The 19037-nt window shown below is 45.3% G+C and overlaps 1 protein-coding gene across 2 annotated transcripts in view; it reads right to left on the reverse strand.

Moving 5' to 3' along the window:
* myom3 (myomesin 3) overlaps nt 1-11966 on the reverse strand; it is an 85939-nt gene extending 73973 nt beyond the window's left edge. For both annotated transcript variants that reach the window (XM_034289141.1, XM_010885349.3), the window contains exons 1-2: nt 11739-11966; nt 756-882 (exon numbers count right to left, since the gene is read on the reverse strand). In XM_034289141.1, coding sequence (XP_034145032.1) covers nt 756-862 — 107 coding nt within the window. In that variant the 5' untranslated portion in view covers nt 863-882; nt 11739-11966. The remainder of the gene's footprint in view (nt 1-755; nt 883-11738) is intronic.
* Between the last annotated feature and the right edge of the window lie 7071 nt (nt 11967-19037).

The raw sequence follows: 19037 nt of genomic DNA on the forward strand, positions 1-19037 counted from the left end.
ATTTATACACAGACACTAATTGCAATGTCAATAGCCACAGGTGTGGGAAATTAACCTTTAATTGGCATTTTAACCTGTGTGTCACCTTGTGTGTCTGTAACAAGGCCAAACATTCAAGGGTATGTAACATTTTGATCAGGGCCATTTGGGTGATTTCTGTTATCATTATAATTTTAAAAGGAGCCAAACAACTGTGTGATAATAAATGGCTTCATAGGATCATTATCCTTCAATAAAATATATATTTGCATGATATATTATATGTCGAATTTTTAAAATGAATGCCAACATTTCAGAATTCCTGGGTATGCAAACTTATGAGCACATCTGTATAAGCTACATGTCATAGACTATATCATATGTTGCTTAAAGTAACTTAGCCCATCACTGCACCTAAAACCAGGGTCAGTTGAACATGATTAATCTGATTGCACACACTGAATAACATTGAAAGAAATCATGTTTTCCTTTTACTAAGGGAATAATGAAAACTGTTCAGCTACACACATTTTTGAAATTATTTATTCTGCAGTATATACAATGTACGTTCAATACCAAACACTGGATTTAACATGATGTATGGCATGACATGGCAAAGTCACTGTATCTGAACACGGATGAACATGATCTATAGTATGTCGATGCAAGGTCACTGTGTGTGTGTGTTTGTGGTTGTGCACAGGCCTGTGTGTTAACACTGGATGAACATGATGTATGGTACTGTATGTTGAAGAAGCATCGGCGTCAGTATTCACCTGGACCTGAAGGTCTTCTTCTTGATCTGCGAGGTCAGGGCCAAGGCATTGGACATCTGGTGGGACTTCTCCTCCTGGACTCGGGTTGTCATTGTCTCGGTTGCCATAGTGAATCCTGGACCAAAACCTGTGGAAGAGGGAAATGGTTGACGGGTTATCATGATGGAGACTCACAGAGGAATGGTGTAGGTATCCGTTCACTTTAATATAGGGAACATTTACATTTGTGAGCATTCTAATTGTTCTCACAATTGGACTCCAAACATATTTTCCCTGTAATTTAACCAGGCATGAACCAAGGTTATAATCGTTAACGAAAATGAATGAAAAAACGAAAACTAGGTGGGAAAAAACATTGTCGTTAACTGAAATAAAAATAAAAACGAGGCATTACAAAAAAACAGTAACTAACTAAAATTGTAATGTGTGGTTGACAAAATTGTGCCAAGAAAACATCCCCCACACCATTACACCACCACCACCAGCCTGCACAGTGGTAACAAGGCATGATGGATCCATGTTCTCATTCTGTTTACGCCAATCGTCTTTGTCAATGATTCGTTCACAAACACACACACACACACGGGACACACATTTTTTTGTTTTGTTTATTTGTCATGTTCTTTTCTCAGATTAAGCTCCCTGACATTCTGACAGAAATTTCTTGTGTGACTCAAAAATGAGTTGAATACATACGGTTCATCATGTGTGTCTTCTTTAGTCTGTTGGCTATTTAGTTTTTTTTCTTGGCACACGTCGCTTCCACATTTTGCATTTATTGCGGAGTGTAGACTGTTTACATATTTGTGCCCATATGTACATTTTATATACTGGTTTTATAGTTGAATAAATATTTTCTATAATTGTATGATGTTTTTTCTGACCTTTTTGAATCTTGCCCCTGACAAATAGCCCATATTACAAAAAAGGACTAAAACTAAACTAAAACTAAGCATTTTCAAAAAATAAAAACTAAACTAGCAAACCCACTTTAAAAACTAATTAAAACTAAACTGAATTTGAAAACAAAACGTCAAAACGAAATAAAAATAAAAACTTAATAAAAAATACAAAACTATAATAACCTTGGCATAAACCAATTCCAATTTATAGAAACAAGTTGGAGAGAATGTTAGGAGGGAAGAGGAGGAGTAATTAGGGTTAACTGTCTTGCTCAGAGATAGAAGAAAATAGCAAATGACCTTGGTGGTCGATTAAAACCAGGGACCTTTCCGAAAACAGTCAGATTCTCTAACAACTAGACCAAATTGCCACCACATCTGTAGTATATCATTTTGAAACCAGGCTACACATGAAGAGGATATTTTATAGTAGCACAGCAACACTCAGAGGACATCTCGGTAACTTAGAGGCCTGATGCAAACTGTCAAACAAATAATACATCTGATCAAACACATATATGTAGAACACCCGCCGTTAATTATGAATATGTAAGTATTGCTTATTTATTTAACCAGGGTGACGTCTAAAATAGTCCTCTGAACCCTAATCCTAACCTCTGATTTTGTGTTATAAAATATCCTAAACCTACTTAACATATCCCAGTTTTAACATTTGTATACATGCATTTTGTTACACTCCCTGATTTAATGATACTAAATGCGAATAGTATACCATAATCCCAAGGTGAAATATACATTAGTGCTCCATTGAGCCCAATGTTAAGAAACTCCTCCAAAAAACTTGCCTATCCATACATGTATTGCAGGCCTGACCAATGCTTGGGTGCAGTTAGGTTGTAATAATTAGTCTATGACTTTAACCTGACAACTTGTACTCTTCTCCATCCAGCCTACAGAATTATTATTATTTCTGCTCACATGAAAGTCAGTTACTGGTAAGTCCTGCTGTAGAATTGGTTGCAGCCAGCAGTTCAAACAAAAGACTCAAATCAATCTTAAGCAATGTCAGTTAAAGTCAGTAAAAACATAATTAGTTATTAAAAAGCAATGTATTGTTAGCAAACATTGCATCACTAGCAGTGAGCAGAGTATCTGGTGTCGGTGGGCTAATTTGTTTCTTCAGGGGGGAAGGACCTCGAGCAGAGATTAAACAGATTACAGTAACGACATTCTAATGATTATTTTGTATTAATGCCCAGTTCACAAGGCCTCTGATGATGTGAGGCCTAAAGCAGATGCCCTTTCTGCCTTATGGTAAGAACACTACTGATAACATCCAATGTGTTGTTTATATTTAAGGCTAAGACAGGTGTAGCTGGAACAAAGGAAGATGGGCTACATCAGGCTTCTGATAAATAAACTCTCCCTTTGCGGGCCATTGAGTGAGTAATAATGAATTAATTCAGATCTGCCACCATGCCACTGTCCGCAACCCAGTCATTAATCACTATCTTCTCATGGAAAGTAGACACTGCAGCTCACCAAACCAACAGAATGAGGCCAGAGCATGAATAACTTAATCTAACCCCTTTCAAAGCTGCGTTAGCCTGGACTACTGCTAGCAAGCAACTAGTAGAACTTGGAATTATTGTAAAGACAAAACTGGTACTCTGAAATCACAACATAAGATGGTTGTTTGATGGCAGGTTTTGGCACATTTAAATGTATCTGGTGAATGTGTGCCTGGATATCAAGACCCCCATGCAGAGAGTGGAGAAGGTTCTTTCTGCTTGTAGCAGTTTTTTGTTGAAACGTTTCTGTAGAGGCTTTAAAAAATGTCTAATGACAAAACAAAAAAAGGATGAAAATAAGGATGAATTATTTGTTGTTTGGAAGATGATGGAGCGTCCTAATATCAAATGTGATCTTTGCACATGATTGCTAATTATGAGTATTTACAGGGCATATGTAATGAACACCAGGACCAGAGTAGTGTGGGTCCAATTGCAGAAGTGCAATGGTAGGTTTTATTGTTTACGTCGCACAAGGGAGTAGGCAAGCACACAAATGATGAAGACAGGCAGAGAGTCGGAAACCGGGATATCAGTCCTTGAAGGCGAAGGCACAGGCAGGGAGGAGCAGAGACGCGAAACCGAGAAGCAGGCAAGTAGGTCAGGATGCCGGGTGATCAATCCGCGGAGGCTATAGTACAGGACGGGAGAGACGGCAAGGATATCCAGGGGCAGGCAGGGAGGTCGGTATTCCGGGAAGGCAGTCCGTACAGGCAACGACACAGGTAGAGTAGGCAGGGAGATACACGACGGGGCGGACAAGCAGGTCAAGACGCAGGGTTCTGGAAACGAGGAGAGAGGACGGGACAAGAGGGCAGAGACCACAACAGGCTGGGAATCTACTAGTAATGAGCGCGCGATAGAAGGCTTGGCAGGTCCACTGGGAACAATACCTCACGCTGGAGGGGAGGAAGAGCACAGGTTAAATAGAGGGGTAAACAGGGCACAGGTGTTCAATATTCCGGTGATTGGGATCTGGAGTGTTGGGTGCGTTCATGCGTGCTGGGAAGTGGACTGGTGGCAGGTGCAGAGTGTGGCAGGGAGGAATCGGACCGGGAGTGACGGGAAGACCTCACAGAACCCCCCTCCCTACGGCCGGCCCCCGACGGCCGAGACCGCCGCGGCGGACGACCCCGCGGACGGGGAGCAGGATGATCCGGGCGCGCAGCGTGGAACCGCGCAGTGAGGTCCGCGGCCAGGACGTCGCGAGCGGCCACCCAGGCCCTCTCCTCCGGGCCATAACCTTCCCAATCAACCAAGTACTGTAGGAGGCCACCACGGCGGCGGGAATCCAGGATGTCCCGCACTGCATACGCCGGTCCCCCATCCACGTCCAAAGGAGGCGGAGCAGGATGCAGGGCGACCGGTGGATGCAGGGGACTGCAATGAACCGGCTTGAGGAGAGATACATGAAACGTAGGGGAGATCCTGTACTGGCGGGGCAATTGCAGACGGTAGGTAACAGGGTTTATGCGTCGTATAATCTTGAAAGGACCGATGTACTTGGGGGATAGCTTACGGCATGGGAGACGCAGGCGGATGTCCCGAGTTGACAGCCAAACCCGCTGACCGGGGTGGTAGAGGGGAGACGGGCGCCGGCGGCGATCAGCGTATGTCTTCTGCGCACTTGACGCCTGTTGGAGATGCCGGTGCGCCGTCTCCCAGACTCTCGCGCTGCGTCTGAACCACTCGTCCACTGCGGGGACCGGACCGGGTTCTGTATCCCAGGGGAAAAGAGGGGGTTGATAACCGAAGACACATTGAAACGGAGTGAGTCTGAGGGAGGAGTGAATGAGGGAGTTTTGTGCGTATTCTACTGTAAGAAGTTAATGTTTCATATAGGATCTGTTTCAATCATTGTGAAAGCTTTCACCAATCTATCTAAATTACATTCAGTATAAGCCTAGAATAACATGTTCCAATTGAAACAGTTATGTGGTTTTCATTACTGTCCACATGCTTCCTACCTATAACGCTCAATAACAAGATGTTCCAGTATGCAATAACAACTAGAGATAACCAAGAGGAAAAGGACATGTGTGTTATGACTACTGAACGCTGTGCTTCTAAATAAAAACGAGTCCACCCATGGAGAAGGTGTGAGTGGCTGAGTTGAATCCTACATGCAGGCTCGTTCCTGGCTCAGTGGAGATCAACGGCTCTCTCCCTTCTGCAGAAGTGACTTCTAAAACGTCTTTCTGACTCTTGGTGTGGTTCTTTCTCATTAGACAAAATAGACTATATAGAAGTTTGGTGAATTGAACCCAACATCTACCCATGGGAGGAACCGGCTCCAGTCGTGTGGCTGTTTCTGACACTGTTGTCGCAGATACTTTCCTATATCCTGGTTTAGTCTTTCCGTCTGACCGTTGGTCTCAGGATGGTACCCGGAGGATAGGCTTACTGATACCCCGAGTCGGTCGCAGAAAGCCCTCCATACACGGGAGATGAATTGGGGTCCCCGGTCTGACACGATGTCCTCGGGAATCCCGAACTGCCGGAACACCTGTTGGAAAATAAGGTCCGCCAATTCTGTGGCATTGGGCAGGTTAGCTAGAGGTATCAGACGGCACATCTTAGAAAACCGGTCAACTACGGTGAGAATCGTGGTATACCCGTTGGAGTCCGGTAGGTCTGTTATAAAATCCATAGCGATATGTGACCAGGGGCGGTGAGGAGTAGGTAGAGGCTGTAGCAGCCCCTCGGGTAAGTGACGGGGACTTTTCGATTGCGCGCAAACAGGGCAGGACAGGACATAGTCGCGCACATCGTCGGATTGAGACGCCCACCAATACCGCTTACCCAGGATTTTAGTGGTACGGGTGATGCCCGGATGCCCAGTCCCCAACGAAGTGTGGCACCATTGCAATAATTGGGGACGAACCGCCGCAGGGACATAAATCTTCCCTGGTGGGCAGGTGGGAGGGGCCGGATCCGTCAACAGGGCCTCCTCGATGGTGTCCTGGATGTCCCAGCGTATTGGTCCGACACGGCAGGTGGAGGGCAGAATTGTTTCGGGCGACGGAGGGCAGGTCGGTTGCTCGAACAAGCGGGAGAGGGAGTCAGCCTTGGTGTTCTTTTTCCCCGGTACATAGGAGACTGAAAAACGAAAGCGGTTGAAGAAAAGAGACCATCGAGCTTGCCGGGGATTTAAACGTTTAGCCGACTGCAAATATTCCAGGTTGCGGTGGTCCGTGAGTACCAGGAAGGGGTGAAGGGCTCCCTCCAACCAGTGTCTCCATTCTTCCAGTGCCAGTTTAATCGCGAGGAGCTCTCGATTCCCGACATCGTAATTCCGTTGAGCAGGGGTGAGTTTCTTAGAGTAGAAGGCGCAAGGGCGCAACTTGGGAGGCGTGCCAACGCGTTGTGACAGGATCGCCCCTACTCCCGTTTCCGAGGCGTCCACTTCCACTACGAACGGGAGTTTGGAATCAGGCTGGTGGAGTATGGGAGCACTGGTGAATAGGTCCTTCAGTTTATCAAAGGCTGCTTTGGCAGCGTCAGTCCAACACAACGTCCTGGTTTTCTGGCTGGTCAGAGCGGTCAACGGGGCAGCGATGGTGCTGAAGTTCCTGATGAACCGTCGGTAATAGTTTGCAAACCCCAGGAATCGTTGCATCTCCTTGACGGTTTTGGGGGGTGGCCACTGACGCACTGCAGAAACCTTGCTCTCGTCCATCTGGACACAGCCTGGCGACAGCACCGATCCAAGGAAGGCCACTTGGGAAACGTGGAACACACTCTTTTCTAGTTTTACATACAGTCGGTGTTGCTGCAACCGTTGTAGTACTTGTCAGACGTGCCCAATGTGCTCTGTTAGGTTTCCGGAATAGATTAGGATGTCATCAAGGTATATTATGACAAACCGGTCAATCAGGTCCCGGAATATGTCATTCATGAATGCCTGGAAGACGGCGGGTGCATTGGTTAGGCCGAAGGGCATGACTCGGTATTCATAGTGGCCGCGTTGGGTGATGAAGGCGGTTTTCCATTCATCACCTTTTCGTATGCGCACGAGATGATACGCGCTCCGCAAATCCAACTTGGTGAAGATAGAGGCCTGTCCGATTTGTTCCAACGCCGCCGAGATGAGAGGTAAAGGATAGCGGTTCTTGACGGTCACAGCGTTCAGTCCTCTGTAATCTATGCAGGGGCGTAAGCCGCCGTCCTTCTTTCCAATGAAGAAGAAGCTAGAAGCAGCAGGGGACGTCGACGGGCGGATAGCTCCTTGACGCAGAGACTCGTCGATGTAGGTGTTCATGGCCTCTGTTTCCGGGACGGACAGAGGATACACGCGTCCCTGTGGAAGCGGGGCTCCCTCGACCAGCTCTATGGCGCAGTCCCACGGGCGGTGTGGTGGTAACTCCGAGGCTTTTTCCTCGCTGAAGACCTGTCTGAACTGGGAGTACACGGGCGGGGGTTCCGGAGTGGTTGAAGTCATGGCGCTTTCCACGGAGGTGGCTCTGCAGGGAACACTCAAACAGCGAGAAAGGCAGGTCATATTCCAGGCCGTCAACTCTCCTTTACTCCAGGATATGTCTGGGTCGTGTAGGCAGAGCCAGGGGTGCCCCAGCACCACCGGCTCATGGGGGGAGGAAACCACTAGCAACTGGATGCGTTCAGTGTGCAATGCCCCCACCTGCATGTCTAGTGGTTCCGTTTGATGGCGAACGTAGCCGGATCCAAGCGGTCCCCCATCCAGGGATTTCACGCGTAACGGCGGTTCTATTGGGTACAATTTGATCCCCAGTTGTTCTGCCGTTTCCATGTCTATGAAACTCCCAGCGGCTCCTGAGTCGACCAAGCCCTCCAGGCAGAACGGATGCCCCCTGACAGTGAGACACACAGGTAGATGCAACTGCCTATGGGTGACGTTGAGGAGGTGGGAGCTTCCTACCTGATGGTGCGCGGAGGTCTCTCTCTCTCCGGGACGAGGCGGCCTGATAGAGCACCGGGAGGCGAAGTGTCCTCTTTCGCCACAGTATAGGCAGAGACCCTCGGAACGGCGACGATGGTGCTCCGCGGCGGACAGACGGGAACGACCTAGTTGCATGAGTTCGTGCTCTGGTGGTGTCGCTGGGGGTGTCGACACCGTGGATGTCGAAGGGGCCGGTCTGGGTCGTAGGGTGGTAGTCCTCCTTCGGTCCAACAGTAAGTTGTCTATGGCAATGGACACATTGATGTACTCACTGAGGGAGGCGAGGTCACCCCTGCAGGCCAGCTCTGCCTGCAGCTCCCGATTCAGTCCCCTCCGGTAGACCGTGAGCAGGGCAGCCTCGCTCCACCCACTCCCAGCAGCCAAGGTGCGGAAATCCAGGGCGTATGCTGCCGCGGTGCGTGTCCCCTGCCTGATCTCGACCAGCTGATCCCCTACGTTGCGTCCCGTGACGGGGTGGTCGAATACTTCCCTGAATAGGGCAAGGAACTGTGCCTCCGAGCCTAGTTCGGGGCTATTTGCGGACCACAAGGCTGTGGCCCAGTCTAGGGCTTTGTCAGTTAGCAAGGAGATGACGAAGTCCACCTTGTTCTGGTCACGGCTGAACTGGCTCGGGTGATAAGCGATGTACTTCGAACACTGCATTAGGAACCCCTTGCACTTTCCCGGAGACCCGTCGTATTTGCTTGGCAGGGATATGTTAGGAGCGGAGGCGGAGACGGCAACCATACCGGACGGAGGAGGCGTGGGTACTGGATGTCGAAGCAGCCGCATCATCTCCTCGATCCTCACCTCTTGCTGCGACAGTTGCGCATGCAGCTCTGCTGGATCCATCGGTGCGGTGAGGTATTCTGTAATGAACACCAGGACCAGAGTAGTGTGGGTCCAATTGCAGAAGTGCAATGGTAGGTTTTATTGTTTACGTCGCACAAGGGAGTAGGCAAGCACACAAATGATGAAGACAGGCAGAGAGTCGGAAACCGGGATATCAGTCCTTGAAGGCGAAGGCACAGGCAGGGAGGAGCAGAGACGCGAAACCGAGAAGCAGGCAAGTAGGTCAGGATGCCGGGTGATCAATCCGCGGAGGCTATAGTACAGGACGGGAGAGACGGCAAGGATATCCAGGGGCAGGCAGGGAGGTCGGTATTCCGGGAAGGCAGTCCGTACAGGCAACGACACAGGTAGAGTAGGCAGGGAGATACACGACGGGGCGGACAAGCAGGTCAAGACGCAGGGTTCTGGAAACGAGGAGAGAGGACGGGACAAGAGGGCAGAGAACACAACAGGCTGGGAATCTACTAGTAATGAGCGCGCGATAGAAGGCTTGGCAGGTCCACTGGGAACAATACCTCACGCTGGAGGGGAGGAAGAGCACAGGTTAAATAGAGGGGTAAACAGGGCACAGGTGTTCAATATTCCGGTGATTGGGATCTGGAGTGTTGGGTGCGTTCATGCGTGCTGGGAAGTGGACTGGTGGCAGGTGCAGAGTGTGGCAGGGAGGAATCGGACCGGGAGTGACGGGAAGACCTCACAGCATATGCAAAAATGAAGACTCTTTTGTCACTCAACCACCGTGAGGATCAAGCAAATTAATCCTTTTTCCATGCAGACTAGATTATGAAATGCTCATCAGTAGATAATAACATCTAGCATAGAGGCCATCACCAGTGTTTTCTGTAAGCGCCTGGTGTCTGATAAACTTGATATTTGTGTACGTATTGGTTTCACCATATTGAAACAATTACACCTTTTATACAAAATCCCCATATTTCAGGGCAGCAATAGTATTGGGACATTTTACTCGACAGACTTTTCTTGTTGTTATAAGACAGCAGTCAATGTCCGGTCATTCTAAACATTTGTCTTTAGAGTCCGCTAATGGTGTTCATCAACATGAGGACCAAAATGGTGTAAATGAAAATAAGGACGTTAAACGTTGTTCCCTCACTGGATTCAAACCCTGGTCCCCCATGTAACCACTACGACGCAAAGCTACACATACGCTGAGTGTCAGTATAACATCTCGACATTAGATCATTTTGTCACACATTAACTTCACAGCAAGTTTGAATATATCGCTAGACACTATTAAGCATTGATTTAAACTGACTAATGTTTCTTATTAAATTTACTTCCACCACAAATAGCATCTATGAACTTTATGGGCTTTGCCACTGGCCGTTTTAACAGCTTATTTGCCAGTAATAGGCTTACTAGTATCTACTAACTTTCTGCTTGGAATAGTCATAAGAATTTAACAATTGATAGTGAGACTGAAGATTAACTTTACAGTGGCAAAGCTATTTAATTTCATGGCAATTTTTTAAATTTGTGAATTACATTGATACAATACCTATCAATTTTAACTGACTTTTTCATCAAGTGGAAAGATAAGAGAATCATGGACACCCCTCCTCTTTTACTGCCACCAGAAATAGTTGCAATATTGTATAACCGTAACCAGTTTTATTTTAGGCTTACTATAACGTAGCTGCTGAAGGTTGTAGCCAGCAAAGTTTTTGTCTATCCTGATCCAAAAAGCATGCATGGATGCGTACTTCTAAAATCCACCAGAAATAGTTGCAATATAACCGTAAACAGTTTTATTTTAGGCTTTCTATAACATAGCTACTGAAGGTTGTAACCAGTGAAGTTTTTGTCTATCCAGACAAAATCATAACGCATAATTTGTTTTGACTGTGACAAGATTTGAACGCAAGACCTATAGTCTGCAGGGCTGATTCGCTAACCACTACGCTAAGGGGTAGTCCGTCAGTCACATTTGCTCTTCTTGGTCGGCTCCACTTACGCTCAGGCAAAAAGAAAAACAAGTGTTCCTGACAGTTTTCGAACACAGTCCAAGAGATTCAGGCAGTTATTACATAAATTAGCAACATGGTTGCTAATTTGTAAATTATGTGAATCTGTTTCATTTCTTTTGGCACCCTGAAACAAGGGGAAAAGTTTGTTCCAGATTTCCAAATGGCAAAACCTATATGTAAACACATACCTTCTAATAAATGTAAATAATCTAAACTTAAACCTCATAGCAATTGGTTGATTTCAAATCCAAAACTTTGGAGTGTAAAGCCATAAGAATATATACATATATATATATATATATATATATATATATATATATATACATGTGTGTGTATTTTATGAAGATGTGGGATATTTACTTTGCTCTGTTTTAAAAGATGTTGTAATTTGAAGAGCAAACATAGCTTGACAATGACAATTTATATTATAACTGAAAATAACACTTTCATTTCAAACTGTTCTGGACAGGCTTAGACAATATAAAATGATTAACTGTCATTGAATTCATATAACTTCACTCGTCCTCCGTCAAAAGATCACAACACATTCAACAAATATCGGATGTAAACTTGATTCACATATCTTCACAAATGCCCTCTATTTTGGATTGAATCAAATGGCCCCCAAAAGTCAAGCTTTTCCAACAACCCCAACCCACCCATCCTTGTAATGCCTCTGTAATCAATCCATGTGGATGAGAAGTTAGAAAGGCAACAGTAAATAATTACAGTAAATAATAATTATCATGAAACTGTTGTGTATCGCATGAGTGAATTAAAAAAACACTTACGTGTGTCTCTGAAGGACGGTGTAAGCTCACCAGGCCCTCGAAGCAAACAAGGACACAAGTCTATCTCTCACTCAGGCTTCTGTCACCTTTCCCTATCTGTCTCTATCAACGGCTGTCTCACACTCTCTTAATCTCCTGGTTTGTATTCCTCTCTCTCCCTCCCTTTCTCCCTCTGTTTCTATACAGTCTCTCCGGAGCTTTTGGCTCAGCCTCTCCCTGTAAGAACGATGAAATGACCCTGGCCCTGGACCCGGAGGGTTCTTCACTACGTGGCCCAACACAATGCTCTCTCATTCTCCAGGTGGTAAAAATAGATACTGGCAATCCCCCTTGTTTGCCCCGACCGCCGACCCCCATCACAGCCATCAATACCATCCGGCCCGAGAGACTGTCTCCACCTCAGGTCTGCCGCCAAGTACGGCCCAGCAGCAGCAACTGACTGGCACAGTGGGATTGAATGGTGTGCATCTGATCCGGACAGCTGAGAGCTGGAAATGCCAGAGGGGAAATGATGGCGGATCTTTACCGGCCATGTTGGGATGAGGGTGATTGTGAGGCTTACAATCTACATCTAATGTACAGTATCTCACAAAAGTGAGTATACCCCTCAAATGTTTTGTAAATATGTGTGTGTATGTTTTTATGTGACAACACTGAAGAAATTACACTTTGCTGCAATGTAAAGTAGTGGTTGTACAGCTTGTATAACAGTGTAAATTTGCTGTCCCCTCAAAATAACACAATACACAGCCATTAATGTGTAAACCACGGGTGAAAATGTCCAAATTGGGCCCAAAGTGTCAATATTTTGTGTGGCCACCATCCTTTTACAGCCCTGCCTTAACCCTCTTGGGCATGGAGTTCAACAGAGCTTCACAGGTTGCTACTAGAGTCTTCTTCCACTCCTCCATGATGACATCACAGAGCTGGTGGATGTTTGAGGATGCCCCACAGATGCTCAATAGGGTTTAGGTCTGGAGACATGTTTGGCCTGTCCATCACCTATACCCTCAGCTTCTTTAGCAAGGCAGTGGTCATCTTTGAGGTGTGTTTGGGGTCGTTATCCTGTTGAAGTACTGCCCTGTGGCCCAGTCTCCGAAGGGAGGGGATCATGCAGTATGTCACAGTACATGTTGGCATTCATGGTTGCCTCAAAGAACTGTAGCTCCCCAGTGCTAGCAGCACTCATGCAGGCCCAGACCATGACACTCCCACCACCATGCTTGACTGTAGGCAAGACACACATGTCTTTGTACTCCTTACCTGGTTGCCGCCACAAACGCTTGACACCATCTGAACCAAATAAGTTTGGTCTCATCAGACCACAGGACATGGTTCCAATAATCCATTTCCTTAGTCTGCTTGTCTTCAGCAAACTGTTTGCGGGCTTTCTTGTGCATCAGCGATAGAAGAGTTTTCCTTCTGGGACGACAGCCATGCAGACCAATTTGATGCAGTGTGCGGCGTATGGTCTGAGCACTGACAGGCTGACCCCCACCCCTTCAACCTCTGCAGCAATGCTGGTAGGATTCATATGTCTATTTACCAAAGACAACCTCTGGATATGATGCTGAGCATGTGTACTCAACTTCTTTGGTAGACCATGGCAAGGCCTGTTCTGAGTGGAACCTGTCCTGTTAAACCGCTGTATGGTCTTGGCCACCGTGATGCAGCGCAGTTTCAGGTTCTTGGCAATCTTCTTATAGCCTAGGCCATCTTCATGTAGAGCAACAATTTGGTTTTTCAGATCCTCAGAGAGTTCTTTGCCATGAAGTGCCATGTTGAACTTCCAGTGACCAGTATGAGGGAGTGTGAGAGTGATAACACCAAATTTTACACACCTGCTCCCCATTCACACCTGAGACCTTGTAACACTAATGAGTCACATGACACCAGGGAGGGAAAATGGCTAATTGGGCCCAATTTGGACATTTTCACTTAGGGGTGTACTCACTTTTGTTGCCAGTGGTTTAGACATTAATGGCTGCCTGTTGAGTTATTTTGAGGGGACAGCAAATTTATACTGTTATACAAGCTGTACACTCACTACTTTACATTGTAGCAATGTGTCATTTCTTCAGTGTTGTCACATAAAAAGATATACTCAAATATTTACAAATATGTAAGGGGTGTACTCAATTTGGTGAGATACTGTATAAACACATGGCTATCTAGTCGTGTTGGTACTGGTGCATCTTGTTTTACACAGTCAACATTACCTTCCGGGTTGGAGAGGGAAAAGCAGTGGATAGAGAAGATTGACAGATGAAAGAAATAGAGATACACCCTGAGAACTGACAAAAGAAGGACAGGACCAGTCCATTTCCGCTGTTTCTTTCCATCCGGCTCCATAATGGTCATGTCTAATAAAGTAGACCAAAGACAGGACTGGTGAAGGGAGAGCCTGGATGGAAACAGCCTCCTGTTGAAAGCCTGGTCTTGAACCGCCTCTCAGAGTGTTATTATTAGTGATGGTAGTGGCACTTGAGATCCAGCCATCCCAGTCCTGCTTTCAAACCTCTCTTCCTTTATCTAGCTCCCTCCATTTATTTCTCTTTCAAACCCCTCTCCTGCATGTATCCCCTCCCCTCACCGTCTGACTCCTGTCTCTTCCCTGATCCTAGTTCCTGTTTTACTCCCCCTTCCTCCCTTTCATCTCTGTCGCCTTTTACAGTGATTTTATGATTAGTCCTTGGAGCCTGTCCAATGTTCTGTCTCATTAAGCATTGAGCTCAGACAGCCGGACACAGAGAGAGACACGGAGAGAGATAGAAAGACAGACGCAGGGGGAGAGATAGAAATACAAAGACAGTGAGAGATCGAAAGACAAAGACACACAGAGACAGAGCGAGAGTGTTAGAAAGACCGAAACAGAGATAGAAAGAGAGAGAGAAAGAGAGAGACATAGAGAGAAAGAGAGCGAGAGAACACACGTACGTGCATGTGTGTACACTGACACCAGAGTGTGTGTGTTCAGATAGTTCACTGCTCAGGGAGAGGGACAAAAAAGACACTAGGAGGATCCAGGCAAGGCCATCTGTTATTGCGTGGGGTTGGGGGGTTATTTATAAGTATTTACTATTCACACCTGTCTCCTATATCAGTAAACAATGAGAGTCCGCCTTGACTGTCCCCACGTATTGCCAGTGACAGACTAAGAATAACAGCAGCTGAAGAGACCACCTTTACTAGCTCCCTTTGTTAAAACCAGTGATCTGTGAGTCAGTAACGGCATAGATAATGTACCCCATTTTGGCGAAATACGTGTTAGGACAGTTTAGGTCAGTCATATTCAAACCTGGCCCTTGAAGCCTGTTTCCGCTCCATTTTCCATTGCACCCCCCCTTATCAGAGACTTAGCCTTCTGTTCTATCTCATCATTATCTGCACCCACCTGGTGTCCCAGGTCTAAATAAGTCCCTGATTAGGGGGTTTCAATGAAAGAATTTTTGTGGAAGGGCCAGATTTGAATACCACTGGTTTAGGTGACATAAACAACTATTGTGCCAAATGTTTTTTAATAGATTTTAATGAGACCATGGTGATGAGTAAGCGATCATTCAAGTCCCCTCGTACATTCGCCAATATGGCGCCCAGCTGCTCTCAAGATGGCACTCACCCCCTCAACCCCCATCAAGTCTCTCCAGTTCTATTCCACCTTTTAAGGCACTATAGAAAGAGACGTTAATGGACACAAAAGTACTGTGAGAAGATCCATCATTTCCGTACCGGGCTTGGCAGCTGTTTACATGCATTTTTTTTAATCAAGGACCCATTAAGACCTCATTAAATGGAGTGCATGTAATTAAATGCGGACTTCAATCCATCAGGTCTGTTGGAGGAAGTCGGTTAGCATGGAGGAAGTTGGGGCTTGGGGGAGGGGCTTTGAAGAGGAATTTGCTCAGCATAAGCTTGGAGACTCTATGTTAATTATCTTAACAATGGTCCAAAGGTCTGTGTCAAATATCACAGCTACTTCATGTTGCGAATAATGAGTGCAGCAGGAGGTTGTATGACAGACGCTCACTGCCCAATCAAAAAGCAGTAGCTAAACTTGATTTCTTCAAGTTGGAGTTTCATGTATTGCATTGTCATTAACTACAATTTAAATGCTAGTCCGTCATAGCCTAGATTTTCATATAGCCTGAATAAACATGATAACATGTGGACCTATCATATTACATGCAGCACACATTGTTCTAACACATTGCACGGCTTCAATATCAAAATATAATGTCAAACATAGCTTTCAAACAAATATAAGGGTTGGGCCTACTATAAATGTTTAGTTGACATGCCTATAATGTTGTCCCAAAGACTATTTCCTGCACAGCCCAATTTTTCACAGCAGTTGGACATATCCAATATAAAGAAAAAAAGTTAACATCCATTCACAATTATACTGGTCCCCAAAATATTGTTTTGTAAAAATTCCAGAACCATCTTAAAAATCCCATTCAAACTTTAAAAGCAAGAAGCCACAGACATTTTCACCTTGACACCAGCACAATGAATCATTCGAAAGAGGTTGGTTTTCAAAACATGCAATCAATTTTAGTTTGGGTCATAAGCATGAAATCCTTTTTTCTAGGATAAAGAAACACAAAATACATTGCTTTTGAACTAACTTCCAATACAGCAGGCCCCAGGACCTTATAAAAGGTTTACACTGATTTCTAGTGTTTCTGCTTCCGAGTTCACCTGCTTTCACATGGTGCATCTAGTAGAGACTATCCAAGGAAGACAATGATGTGTGTATCTCAAGCTGAGTTCCTGAGATTAAGCCAGGTATGGGTCAAATCCAGAAGAAATGGTACTCACTAAGCAAGCAAATGTATTCAGTGGCTGGTGTTTCCAGTCTACAGCTGCACACATAACTGTGAGGAAAAACGAGTTGGGTTGTTCCCTAATTAAACTTTCAGCTAAAAGCAAAAGCTAATTAGTAATGAGCCATGCATATATTTCAACAGAGAAAGCTAAAGGCCCCCCATCTCCGCAGGCCCTAATTTGGTAAATAACAAATAAAATACCAAGACAGGAGGAATGTTAGTTGACTTGGGGAAGTCTCCACCACAAAGATCTAAATATGTGCCTCCCTGGGGATAGTGGGATACTTTCGCCAGTTCGTGCCAATTACTTGTCAGTTGCGTCTCGCATCTCCAGTTCACAGAAGAAGGGCCAACCTTTCTGGACAACCTAGCTGGAGTTGGTGTTCCAACATCCGAAGGGGGCATGAACTACTGAACCCATCCTGTGCACCTCGGACGTCCACCAGCCATTCAACCTGCAGACGGATGCCTATGAGACCAATGTTTAGCCCAGTGCTGCCCCAGGAGAAGAAAAGGGAAGCACACCTGGCCCTACATATCAGCCAGAAACTCAACCCCGCCTTGACCAGGTACGCAGCCTTGAAGAGGGAAGCCCTCACCATCCATTTGGCTGTCCACGAGCTACTGAACTCTTGGCACGGCACTTCAACTGGTGATCGACCATACGCCTCTACAAAGTGATCTGGTGGTTCCTGGCACTGCAAAACTACACCTTTCCGGTCAGGCACCGTGCGAGAGTACAGCACTTGGGTCACAGCACAAATGCACTATATTATTTGGCCTGTCCTAACAAATAAAAAACATATATTTTAGGCTGAGGAGTTAATGTTAGGTCATTTTATTTGGGTTTGACAAATTACATATACAACACAAATTCATCCATTCAAATGTTTTACAGTCAAAGCTAAATTACACCATTGCAATGAATCAACATCACTGAATTTATTTTGTTGGTAAAAGAACGGAGGAAACTCTGTAAATTATAAATTAAATAAATAATCAATAATTACAAATTAAAAGTGCAAGTTTAGGTGTCCCTTGGTCTTTTCGTCTTGTTGGGTGGTTTGTGTTTGTCTGGGTCTTTTGTTTGTTGGGCTGAAGTTGTGTCTGGTCATTGGGGTGTTGATACTGAATGATTTGAAATTGATCTGGGCAATTGACCAGAACTTGAGCTGTGTTTGTGCATGTGTGTATGCATTCACTGGGGACATGAGATTTGTTTCAAACAGTGTCCTTGAAATAGGTCAGGCACTGCAGTGAACCATTCCATTATGATTCTATATAACAGTGACAATGCAAGACTCACAATGGTCCTGAAATCGAGATACTCCCATTGTTCACAATTCAAGCCTTGGAGTTGGATGACTTCCCATTTGGTCTGACTTTCTTAGCTCTAAGTGGGGCAGCGTCCCTATAGACCTCTAAATGAGATGATCTCTACGGTTAATAGCTGCACGAAGGGGATTCACATTATACTTCCAAATGAGGTCTGGAGGCAAGACACCCTTCAGGACAGCACAACCACATTAATAAAGTTCCCATGCAGGCTGTGCACCAACTTTAATCTAATAAGCAATTAAATCCATGCTTTTGTAAAACATAATGTATGGCTTTACATTTCCTCAATGCAGGATAGGTGGGGTCAAATATGTTTTTTCTGGGATGTCAAGGATCTGGATATTTTTGTTAAGGATCAACTATTAAAAGAATGAATCAGAACGGTGAGGTATAGTTGAAAAAATCCTGGAAATGTTTCCTCAAGAGCGGATATACAGAAATACTCTTTTAGCAGTGTGTAACGCAATACAGAAAGCCTAATATTGCTGGATTCATAGGATGCACACTAACTATGAAGCTCCATGAAGGTCCATGAAGCTCAGTTGGTAAGATTATGAAGCTTAAACTGCTTGGTTATGGACAGAATTGGGGAGTAACGGATTACAAGTAACAATGTTTTACTAATATTGAAGCGTGAGGCATCCCGCTGGGTTTAGTGCATAAAAGCAGCTAGCCACCGTCGGGCCGCTGGTGAGCTGCTGATCAGGGTATTGTTACAAGGCATTGTAATGAAAGCAGCCCCCCGGTGACACAACTGCGATGCGCGCTATAAAGAAAAGTGGCGGAAGCTAGCGGCCCGCTGGCCGGATGCTTTGCAGAAAAGCTCGGCGGCCGCAGCAGCAGAATGCTAGTGGGCCACCGATGGTCCACTGGCATGTTTTAAAACATTAAATAAAAAAATTATGTATGTAATCCGTTACATGTAATGAAAAAACAGTAACAGTAATCTGTTACGTTACCAACTAAAATATTGTAATCAGATTACAGATACTTTTGAAAAAAAGTATGATTACTTTTGGATTACTTAAATCGAAAGAGAATAGGTGCGCAAAATAATTATGATAGGCTGCATACATTATTTTTTTATTTAATGTTTTAAAAACATTGTTATTTGAAGCACCCGACGGTGGCT

Source organism: Esox lucius, chromosome 20, assembly GCF_011004845.1.
Source record: "Esox lucius isolate fEsoLuc1 chromosome 20, fEsoLuc1.pri, whole genome shotgun sequence".
NCBI classification, from domain to species: domain Eukaryota; kingdom Metazoa; phylum Chordata; class Actinopteri; order Esociformes; family Esocidae; genus Esox; species Esox lucius.